Source organism: Monodelphis domestica, chromosome 1, assembly GCF_027887165.1.
Source record: "Monodelphis domestica isolate mMonDom1 chromosome 1, mMonDom1.pri, whole genome shotgun sequence".
NCBI lineage: Eukaryota > Metazoa > Chordata > Mammalia > Didelphimorphia > Didelphidae > Monodelphis > Monodelphis domestica.
The window spans coordinates 188,239,056-188,251,166 of NC_077227.1; the positions used below are offsets into that span (position 1 = coordinate 188,239,056).

The window sequence follows — 12,111 nt, forward strand, 5'->3', positions numbered from 1 at the left end:
CCATTTTCAGAGGCAATTCTTTCATCTGTATCCAGTTGTTACTACAAGAAGCCACTTACCACTCTAATAAGTTTTTGGATTGACCAGAAGAGGCTAAGTAAGGGCAAGTTCCTGGATGAGAGATGAGCAAGATGGAGCATCTCCTAGGGGATAAATCTGTCCAACAGCAGTTGCTTCAAGAAAAATGGTATTACTCCTAGCAGCAATAATTTTTATTCCTATTCCATCTACTTCCTTATTTTTGGTCATATAATAATAATCTACATTATATAATATTCTATATATATAAATTATACTATATAATAATGATACTTATTATAATAATAATAATATTGGCCTTAAATATCTGGCCCACCTCTTCTACTATGTGGTCCTGGACAAACATCAAATTTCCTGAATATCAGTTTCTTTATCTATAAAATGAGGGTAACACACAATTAAGGATAAAATAAGCTAATATATGTAATACATTTTATAATCAAATAAATGTGAATCACTTATTTAATACTTAAATCAGGAGCTGGCTGAAAAAGAGAAAAGTAAATTCAAGAATTCTCTTAATGGAACCCATGTGTTCCCAAAAATAGCATAAGCAAGATTAAGGAGGGAAAACAACTTGAATAACAATAAAAGAGAAAAGTCTCTTCTTTCTTTCTCCTCTATAATAACACTCAATTACAAAATCCAGAGTGAATTTGTAAGTTTTGAAGTTGGAATAAATAGTTGATCCCAAGAGTTGATTAGGACCTCCATCAATCAGTCATAAGGGCAGGAAGTATCACACTTAAAGAAGATAGGAATAGCATTCAGAATATAAACCAAGCACCCTCTGCTTTGTTTAAGAAGTCTGAAAGATTATTTTATTGTTCCCCTTCCAGCTCCAAAATTACTAAAGCAATAGCATAACCAACCATATCTGTTTAAATTTCCAAGCCTGAAGAATCAGCAGAAGTTCCCAATGAAAGGGGACTTAAATTCCAGTTTCCCAGATCAGAAACCCTGGAGTCATCCTACAATACTTGGACTCTTCTTCTGCATTGCCACTGTTATTACATTAGACCAGATCTTCCTGACTCCGCATCTGTGTTAATGTGATCTCTCAGAAATCCTGCCTCAACCCTTTTTTGCTCTGGATTGCAAAGTCAGTCTTACTCAAACATTATTTTCATCCTATCATCCTAATACTGATGAATCTGCACAGACTCATAACTGACTACAGTAATCTCAATCCTTCTTTCAAGACCTTTCATATCTAATTCCATTCTTTTTACTCAGACCTTATTTCCACTACTTCTAAACATATAACTGCTTCAATCAGGTCAAGCTTTTCAATGACTCTTCACATATAATATTCATTCCCCTGTCATATATAGCTTTAGTAAAGCAATCACCTAAGTAAGGTCTCCTTATTTTCCCCTTATCCTTCATTAAACTCATCATTATTCCAGACCACACTGATTTCTTGATTTTCTAAATTTATTTTACATTCACAATCAGTACCATAATGTACAGAATCACAAAATTTTGGTGTTGGAAGGAACCTCAGAGGCTATCTAGGACAACCAATACCTGAACATGAATTCCCTCTACAACATACCTGGGCACTTCTGTCCAATATGGCTGCCTGAACAGAGGCCAGCCAATCAGCTTCCACATACTACCTACTCTAAAAAATCCTGAAGTTTACACCAGCCCAAATAATGATCACAAAATCTAATGTGAGATTGAAGTAAATAATTTCTTCTACCCCTTAATTAACAAAATGTCAGCCAAGAATTTATGGACAACCAGGAAGAGGGCCCTCTAGGAAAACCAGCAGAAATAGTGTGAGGCCTCTTAGACTGAACAGAGATAGGCCAGAAACAAGCATAGCCTACAAGGGTCTATGACAAATGTCCAGAGAAAGCATGAGAATAGAGTGCTCCTAAGAATGCACTAGGGTGGTCAGAAAGTCCTAGGTTGGGACCCTGAAAGATCCCCAAAACAACAAATAGAAAGCAATTAGAGTAGTACTATAGCACTAAAGTTGTAGGAATGAATAAATAAAAGTCTAGTATTTTTTTTTAATTGCAAATCTAGAGACCTCCAAAAAGGAGCAACTCTGTAACAAATGCAAGCTGACTCAAAGAAAAAAGATAGCTTTTCTACAAGGGCATGAACTCCTATAAGAAACAAATCAAGAGATTAAGGGGGGAAAGAATGAAAAGCTTGGGGAAAGAATCTGAAGAAGTAAAAGTAGATTAGAAGAGAAAGTAATAAACTTTATTTAAGAAATGGAATCCCTGAAAACTAGAATTAATCAAAGAAAAATCAAAGACTCCATAAGAATGCAAAGAATTTTAGAGCAAGAGCAAAAGATTGGAGAAAAATAGAAGAAAATGCAAGCTAGTTACTATAAAAAACAGCTGATCTGAAAAAAATAGGTCAAGGAAGAATGATTCAAGAATCTTTAGACTCCTTAAAAACCATGATTTTTAAAGAAAAAAGGAAAAGAAAAAAATCCTGTTCAATATACTTCAAAAAAAATCATAAATGAAAACTATCCATAACTATTAGAACTAGAAAAAAAGTAGAAACAGAAAGAATCCACTGATCACCACCAAAAAGGAATAAAAAAAAAAGAGTAAGGTCCAGGAACACCAGAGCTAAAATCTCGAGATTCTATGTCAAAGAAAAAATGCTGTAATCATCCAGAAAAAAAGGTAGTTTAAGTAACAAAGAACTATTGTTGGGATCATACAAGATATGGCTGTTACCACTAAAGACGAAAGAAGATCTTAGAATCCAATATTCCAAATGGCAAAAAGCCAGGTTTATAATCAAGAATAATTTACCTGCCTTCAGTATAATTATAGGGGGAGGGGGGAAGAGAAAGGCGGAAGGAGGAGGACTTGTGAGTGGAGTAGATTAGACCTTTTGTGAAATAAAGAATAAATTTTTATTGATATCTTTTGTTGTTGCTTTATCAAAATTTCTAACACCAAAGTTCCTTCCCTTTATCTTTCTCATTTCCAGAAAGACATCCCATAGAAAAAGAATTTTTCAAGCCAAAAAAGAAGAGAAAAAAACAGTACAAAACCAATAATATATTGAAAAGGAAATTATAGCATATGCAACATTCCAGAGTCATGGATCCACAACTATGCAAAAAGTAGGAGAGCTGTCATCTCATAACTGTTCTTTAATGTTTGTTCTTTATACTTTTGCAACATTCATTTTTTACTATCTTGTGGTCATTCTTTGCATTTACACTATTGTCATTATATATATTGTTTTCTTGGTTCAATTCACTTTGTATCAGTTAATTTAAGTCTTTCAATGCTTCTCTGTATCATTAGATTCACTATTTCTTACAACATGGTAATATTATATTATCTTATATATCATAATTTATTTGGTCAGTCTCTGACTAATGAACATCTGTTTGGTTTCTAATTCTTTGCTAAAATAAAAGATATTGTTATAAATATTTTGGTGCATATGGTATATATTCTTTTTATCAATGACTTTTTGAGGTATGTGCTTAGCAATGGGTCAAAAGCTATAGACATTTTTCCTCAATTCCAAATTCTTTCCTAAAGTGGTTTTGCCATTCCACAGTTGCACCCACAATGAATTAGTATACCTACTTTTCCAAAACCCTTCCAATCTTGACTTCTCACCTTTTTGTTACCTATGTCAATTTGCTGACTATGAGGTCAAACCTCAGAATTGTTCTGATTTACATTTCTCTTATTAGTGTTTTGGAGCATTCTTTTACATGGTTGTTAATGTTCCTCTTTTGAAGATCATTTCTTCATATCCTTTAACCACTTATCTACTAAGGAATGACTTTTGATCTTACATATTTCTATTAGGTGTCTACTTATCTTAGATATCAAACTTTTTTTTTTTAAACCCTTACCTTCTGTCTTGGAATCAATACTGTGTATTGGATCCAAGGCAGAAGAGTGGTATGGGTTAGGCAATGGGGGTTAAGTGACTTGCCCAGGGTCACACAGCTGGGAAGTGTCTAAGGCCAGATTTGAACCTAGGACCTCCCATCTCTAGGCCTGGCTCTCAATCCACTGAGCCACCCAGCGCCCTCCCCCCCCCCCCAATCAAACTTTTATCTGAAAAAATAGTGAGGAAAAACAACCTTCCTAACTGATGGGGAGAGTGAAGGAGGAAGAAGTTTAGGGGAAGAAGAATCTAGAATCAAGATTGTCTCTTTAAAAAAACAAACAAACAAACAAACAAAAACCCATACCTTCTGTCTTAGAATTGACTAGTTCCAAGGCAGAAAAATGATAAGGACTAGGCAACTGGGGTTAAATGATTCGCCCAGGGTCTCAAAGCTAGGAATTATCTAAGGCCAAATTTGAACCTAAGACCTATCTGCAGGACTGGCTCTCTATATGCAAACCATCTAAATATCCCTTCAGATTGCCTCTTAGACAAATGGGGAATGGCTAAATAAATTGTGGCATATGAATTTAATGGAATATCATTGTGCCATAAGAAATGATAAAGAGATAATTCAGAGAATCCTGGGCAGCATGAACTGCCACAGAATAAATAAGAACCAGTTAAACAATTTATGCAAAGATAGTAACATTGTAAAGAAAAATAACTTTGAAATAATTAAGAACTTTGATCACTGCAATGGCCAACCAAATTTCCAGCAGACTAACGAAGAATGTTATTCACCTTCTCATAAAGATGTGGTAGACAGAGTGAATTAAGAGACATACATTTCTGGATGTGGCCAGTGTAGATTTGTGTTTACTTGACTATACACCTATTTGTTACAAGGACTTATTTTCTTCTTTCTTTCTCTTGGTTTTTAATGGGAAAGGGATGTGTTGTATGAGAATGAGGTTAGAGTTAAAGTTAGCAACATCTCTCTTTTGTTCTAATCATCATTTCCACTGCAATCTACCCTAGAACCCTTATTCAAATCTTCATTAATTCTTGCCTTAAATTGCTACAGCAATCTTCTAATGAGCATTCTTGTATCCAGTCTCTTCCCACTCTTTTCTATGCATTGCCACGAGGTTAGTCTTCCTAAACTATAGATCTAATTATATCACTTTATTATTAAGGGGGGAGGGGGAAGAGGGATATCATGGGCAACTCTCATCACCCAAGTACAAAATCCTTAATATCACAGTTATGGTCCTCTACAATCCAATTTGAACATACCATTTCAAATATATCATACTACTTTCACAATATACAATCCTAGCGTGGCAGTCAAAGTGGAATACTTGCTGTTCAGGAATAGATCCCACCACCTTTGTCTTTGTACTATTCATATGCCTAAACTGGCCTCCATCTCTAGCTGACATCCTACTTATCTTCAAGGATTATTTCAAATGCTACTGCCTCTAGGAAGCCCATCCCAATCACCCTGAACTAAAATGACCTCTCATTCATCTGAGTTCAGAGCACATCATACTGACTTTTTGCCTTCATTTTGGTCTAATTTATTTTATATCTCTATATATGTCTCATCTCACTTAAGGTCCATGAGGATAGGGGACATATTTTATTAATCTTTGTATCTTTCTAGCGTACTGCATTGCTTCCAGTAGGAAGCAGCTCAATGAATGAACCTGACTAAACTTTTGAAAGTTATGCTGGAGAATCAAGTGCAAATATTAGGCAAAATTAGAAGTTTCTTTAGTTCTTAAAGATTCTTAAATGTAATTTTATATATATATGAGTCAGAACATATATGAAATTATAATTAAAGTCAACACAAAATAATACTTTAAAATATTCGATTTGAAAAACTATTCAGGAACTCATAATTTTAGTTCTTCTTAGTCTCTTTCTTGAATCATTCATTGGCCATATCCCATCCCCAGACTATGGGTATAAACCAAGGTTCTGTCCTGAAACTTCTCTTCTATTTCTATATATACTCTCTCCCTTGGTGACTTTATCAGTCTCCATAGGTTTAATTATTATCATCCATGCAGATGACTCCCATATCTATAGGTCCCACTCCATCCAGTTTCTCCTTCACTCCAGTCATGCAGCATCCACTATTTTCTGGACATTTCAAATTGGATGCCCCCTAGGCATCTCAGACTCAATGTGTCCAAAACAAAACTCATTATCTTCACACACACCCAATCCATGCCTCTTACAATTTTCCTGTTTCTATCAAGTGCACCATTATCCTTATAGCTATCCAGTTTCATAATCTATGAAACAGCACATCCAACTAGTTGCCACATTTTGTAAATTCTACCTCACAGCTACTTTTGCACATGTCCTCTTAGCTCACACAGTTACCAAGCTAGTTCAGGCCCTTATCCCCTCTTACTTGGATTAATAAAAGAGCCTCAAAATGGGTCTCCTTGTCCTAAGTCTCTCCCCTCTCCAATCCAACTTCCATATCACTTGCAAAAGAGATTTTTCTAAAATTCAGATCTGATTACATTACTCCCCTGCTGGAACTTTTAAGAATCTCTATTATTTCTAGGGTCAAATACAAACTCCCCTGTTTTAACTTTTAAGTCCCTTCACCACCCAGCTCTATCCTTTCATAGCTTTATTATGCATTACTCTCCTTTATGTACTCTATGGTTCAGTTAAATGGACCACAACCCCCCTTTCTGGTTCTTCACTCTTCTGGTTGATTTTCCCTCCCCCATCTCTGTGCCTTAGCATTGTCTATCTCTCATGCCTGGAATATACTCCCTCTCCACATCTCAGAATCAATAGTTTTCAGCCCAACTGCTACTTCCTACACAAAGCCTTTCTCGATCCTCAAGCTGTTAGTGTCTTCCTACTCCCTCCACATTACCCTATATTTCTAATGTATATTTACATACATACAAATACATATATATGAACGCAAGCATACATACATCTCTCCTAACATAATGTCAGTTCCTTAAGGGCAAAGACTGTTTAATTTTTGTCTTTGTAGTCCTATTGCTTTGCACACTACAGGCACTTAATAAATGCTTCAATATAATGACAATCTTTTTCAAATGTGACTAGAGGAGACGACAAAAGAAAGGAACTTGTAGTGAGAGGTTACAATCAAAAGAACACTGAACTCTACTCACATAAGTTATTTAACCACTGTGTTGCAACTTTTTCATCTATAAAATGGGAATAATACTTGTCCTTTCTACCTCAAGGAGTTATTGTAATAACCAAGTGTGATAATATATGTAAAAGGTCTTTGTAAATAAACTATCAAGAAAAGTTTATTATAAAATTGAAAGGAATGAAATCAAATGCAAAAGTAGACAGGGTCAGTATTTGAGGAAAAGGTGAGAAATTCTCCAACATGAAAGTCTATGCTGGAAAACATTTTTTTCCAAATAAAACATGTTAGAAGTTTTGTGTGCATACAACCAACCAAAATATTCATTTCATCTGTTACTTTTCTTTGTTCCTAGAAGAGGTAGAGGAGAAAAAGATTTCAAAACAAAAAAAATTTTGTTCTATTCTTTTTTTTTAAACCCTTACCTTCTGTTTTAGAATGAATATTGTACATTGGTTCCAAGGTAGAAGTAAGGGCTAGGTAATGGGAGTTAAGTGACTTGCTCAAGGTCACACAGCTAAGAAGTGTCTGAGGCCACATTTGAACCCAGTGCTTCCCATCTCTAAGCTATTCCAGCTTCCCTTGAGTCCTGGGACTTTTAAAATCTAAATTTCCAGTTGCACTCATTCACACAATTAGGTGAAGATAATGTCAAGTTTTGTGAAATCTCCCTTACTTAGCTCTACACCAATATTCTATAATAGCAGAAAAATGACAATGGATTCTCAGAGGCTATACTAGTAATGAATGGGTGATTCTGACCCAAGCTGGAAAACTTTGTGTCAAGGCCATGTCAATAGATTGGAGGTCTGCTGTCTGAGGACCAGCCTAGCTGAGTGAGGAAAGGCTTGTCACCAGAAGATTGGTCACAAATCAATCCATTTATTTTGACCAGAGCAACAAATGAAGACAGAATGATTGTGATCTTCAGCAGTGGAGGAATATACCCCTACAGATGAAATCACAAAAGCTTTTTTTAATTTTATTTATCTTATTTATTTTTTTATTTTATTTACTAAAGTAAAGAAGAAAGATATGAACTTATAGTCATAAAAGCATTGAACTCTATTGGCTATGTCAAGGTTATAGAACCAGATAATAGTAAAGGCAGGACTATAACCTACTTTTCTATTCAAATTAGTCAACTTTTCATTTCACCTTTCTAGAAGTTGGCCTGAGTATCCCTACACCTACAGATTTGTTTGAATTGACTTCCAACACAAATTCTGTTGTAAACAAACTTATAGAGGACCTGGGTTCAAATTAGACCTCAGACACTTCCCAACTATGTGGATCTAGGCATGTCTTAGATCTGAGAAGGAAGGAAGGAAGGAAGGAAGGAAGGAAGGAAGGAAGGAAGGAAGGAAGGAAGGAAGGAAGGAAGGAAGGAAGGAAGGAAGGAAGGAAGGAAGGAAGGAAGGAAGGAAGGAAGGAAGGAAGGAAGGAAAAGAATATAACTAGTAGGTAGGAAGACAACATGAAAAGCAGCAACCAAGTGCAATTAAGAATGACAACAAATAAAGCAACTCAAGTTTCAGAATAGTCTTCAAGAAGATAATGTAACATTCTGAAAAACCAAAGGTAACAAAACTGAAATGTCTGTTACAGAAAAAAAGACTAAACATTTACACACTTAACTAAACTCAAAAACAAAAGATTTTTCATGGATAGCCATGAAACCACACATAACTAGGAGTCAAATATGTATCTATGTGCAAACTTCAGTAGCAAAAAAGACCCTTAAGAATACAAGTGACAATTACCACAGACAGGAAGCATAGAATCTTAAGAATCAGGAAAATCCTTAAAGAATATACAGTTCAACTTCCCACCCAGTGCAAGAGCCTGAATATAATTTCCCTGACAAGTGATTATCCTGATATATGAAATGAGCATAAACTAAAATTTAATGTCCAAATCTAACCCGGTCTAGTACTAGTAGGACAAAAGATGAAGTCTGGGAAACACTTAATCTCAAGTGTCTAATAAAAACAAAACAAACAAAAAACATGAATTAAAAAATGAAGTAGGAGAAAAAAATATTTAAAGGAATTATTTAGCAAATCCTCTCCATCCTCCCCTTCAAAAAGGATAAGTACCATCATTCATCCTGATCAACTCTTATTATGGATTTTTTCTCAGAGAATATGCAGACTCTTCTTCCCAAGCCAATGGGGTTGCTGCGGCCAAAACACTCCCCAATGAAAAACAGACATCCCAGTCTCCATCATCATCTTGCTGTGTATATGTTTGCATGCTGCCTCCATCATTAGATTATAAGCTTCTTGAGGACAGGAGCTATCTTTTGCTTCTTTCCTGTGTCCCCAGCGCTTAGTACAGTGCCTGGCACACACTCGGTGCTTAATACATGTTGATCGAATTGAATTAAATTGAAAAAATTCATCCCTAAAGGGAAAGGTTTCTTGCAAGGTAGGGACGAACGGAGGTCCTGACCTCCGGGAAAAAGGATGCTCTGGGCCCCCTCAGAAGAAGGCTAGGCCCTGGGTACCGGAAGGGTGGTGCTTCTCTGTCGTCCCCCCACCCCACCCCCACCCTCCACCTCCAAGCCTTGACAGCCCATTCAATCCAGCGGACAGAAAGACAGATAGACAGGCAGGCAGGCAGACAGGCAGGCAGGCAGGTAGGCAAGCAGCCCTGGCATCTCGCTCCGATGGGAGAAGAGGCTGACAGCTGGACAGAGGGAGGGAGAGGAGAAGGTGGCATCAGCTGGTCCGTGCCGGCCGGGCCCATCTCACACACACACACACACACACACACACACACACACACACACACACACACACACACACACACACACACAAACACACACACACACTGTGTCCTTCAGCCCCGCGCCCCTCCCAGGATGCTACCTCCCGGGCCGGGCCGTTACCTTTGTGTAGAGCTCGGACGCGGCCATGGTGCTGGCGGCGCCCGCTCGGGCCTCGTCCCCAAGCCGATGCTCCTAACGCTCCTCCGACCACCAGCGCCTCTATGTCTTCTGCTGAGGCCGAATCCCGCATGAGCCGCCGCCACTCCCCGCAGCCAAAGAAGCTTGGGCAGCCTCCCGGCAGGGCGAGGATTATTTAGGCAGCCGACCTTAGGCGCTGGCCATCTCTCGTGAACTAGAGCCCTGGAGCTGTCCCCACGCCTCGGGCAAAGCTACTGCTGCCACTGCCACTGCCGCTGCCGCTGCCTCTGCTGCTCCTGCTCTTGCTGCTGCTGTTCTTGCTGCTGCTGCTGCTTGCTGCTGCTTGCTGCTTGCTGCTTGCTGCTTGCTGCCGCTGCCGCTGCCGCTGCTGCTGCTCTAGCCGCCCCGGCTACCTCCCTAGCAGTCGCCGCCGCCGCCGCCGCCGCCGCCGCCCTGTGCATTGTGGGAGCGGGAGGAGGCAGCTCTGAAGTGCTGCTTCAGTGGCAGCTCCAGGAACTCTTGGGTGCACGCTGCCGCCCATAGGCTGCGTGTGCGGCCAAAGCATCCTCCTAGGGCCAGAGAGTCCGAGGCTGAGGCGGGGGACAGGGCTACAGGGACCCCGGCCCACATCCCTACCTTCCAGAGGACTTCCCGCGCGCCGGCGTGCCTGTTCTTACCTGCACCTGGCAAAATATATGAGCCCTTATTTAAGGTCACTTTTTTTTTTTTTGGGTAAGCCAACAGTGTGGCAGGCCCTGGGTAATGCAAGATGAACCTAGTCTCCCAGGGAGTTACAGTAGCAGCTATTTGCAACCTTGGTACCCTAGGACGTGGGAAAATAAAGCTGCAATCTCCCATCCTTTTTCACCTTATTGGATGGGAAGTATCTTATTAAGACTAAGAAAGCAAGAAATCTCTAAAAAGGGAGATCATAGAGGAGCTTCTTGAGGGCAGACACTGGCCCCTTTGGTCTGTATCTCCAGCTTCTAGCCATAGTGCCTGATGCTTGTTAAATGAATGGATGAATAAGGAACAGAGGAGTAGTAAAAGAATTTTGAAAATCAAGTAAGATAAGGGTTTCACTAGCTACTCTAAACAAGAGCTTTAACTTTAGCAAATCAGGCAGGGTACGGGCTTCAAAAATTCAGTTTTCAACAAAATTCTTTTATAATCCTGGGCACACAACTGTTTCCTGTCAATCCATGCAATCTTCTTGAAATATTTCTGTCTATATTTAACTTTCAAGGGTCAAAAACTGAAGGAAAACCACCTGAAATGTCCATCCTTTTCAACTTGATGGTTTATATATTGTGCACATTAGTGACGTTTCTCTAAAAACCTGGAGTATTCCATAAGTGGATACACTTTTCCACTTACTCATGGCTATCATTTATTCTAAAATTTAACCCTATTTACTTCAGTTTCCTCATTTTTAGTATTTTCATCTTTACTTCTCATTTTTAAACTTGTGTGTTTATTTTTCATAGGATCATATTTATAGATCATCTTGTCCGACTTCTACATTTGACACATGAGAAAATAAGGCCCTGAAGGTGAAACACTTGCCCAAAGTTACTGTGTATGGTAGGGAATGTTGCTAACAGGTTCACAAAGGAACTCAGCTTGACTGTGGGAGATAAGGGAGAAGGGGCACAAGTGACTGACTGGTAACAGGAACTCAGAGACTTTCAAATTTGTACTCTAAACTGTGAGTGCAATCAGTGTTTTTAAGAATGGTGAGGAAGGTAGTGTGTGTGGAAGATAGTTAGGGACTAGACTATGTGAGAGAAGCTTCCTCTACCAGTTTAGATCAGCACCTTCTTTACAATTCATCTTCATAGAGAACTGCCTAACAAATAATGACTTACCCAAGTTCACAGTCAGTAAGTTTCAAAGGTAAAAATTGAACTCAGATCTTCCCTAATTAAAGACCAATTCTCTATGCACTAAAATATTCTACTCTTCTCCTTAGGAGATTTCAGAATCATCTTGGTTCTGCCATTATTTAGAAAGTGTGACCTTGGCCAAGTCATTTCAGTTCTCTGTGACTCATTCTCCATAATTGTAAAATGAGTTTAGATTAGATGATGTCAGGCAGGGACTCTTTACTCTGAAATTTTGTGATTCCACTTTTGTTCACTGATTAATT

General features: G+C 38.5%; 1 protein-coding gene across 4 annotated transcripts in view; it reads right to left on the reverse strand.

The window, feature by feature from the left end:
- MYO5A (myosin VA) overlaps positions 1-10,426 on the reverse strand; it is a 212,615-nt gene extending 202,189 nt beyond the window's left edge. For 3 of the 4 annotated variants that reach the window (XM_056810210.1, XM_056810209.1, XM_016427868.2), the window contains exon 1: positions 9,945-10,426. In XM_056810210.1, the coding sequence (XP_056666188.1) occupies positions 9,945-9,971 (27 nt within the window). In that variant the 5' untranslated portion in view covers positions 9,972-10,426. The remainder of the gene's footprint in view (positions 1-9,944) is intronic. The other variant, XM_007479972.2, reaches the window with a different exon arrangement.
- Between the last annotated feature and the right edge of the window lie 1,685 nt (positions 10,427-12,111).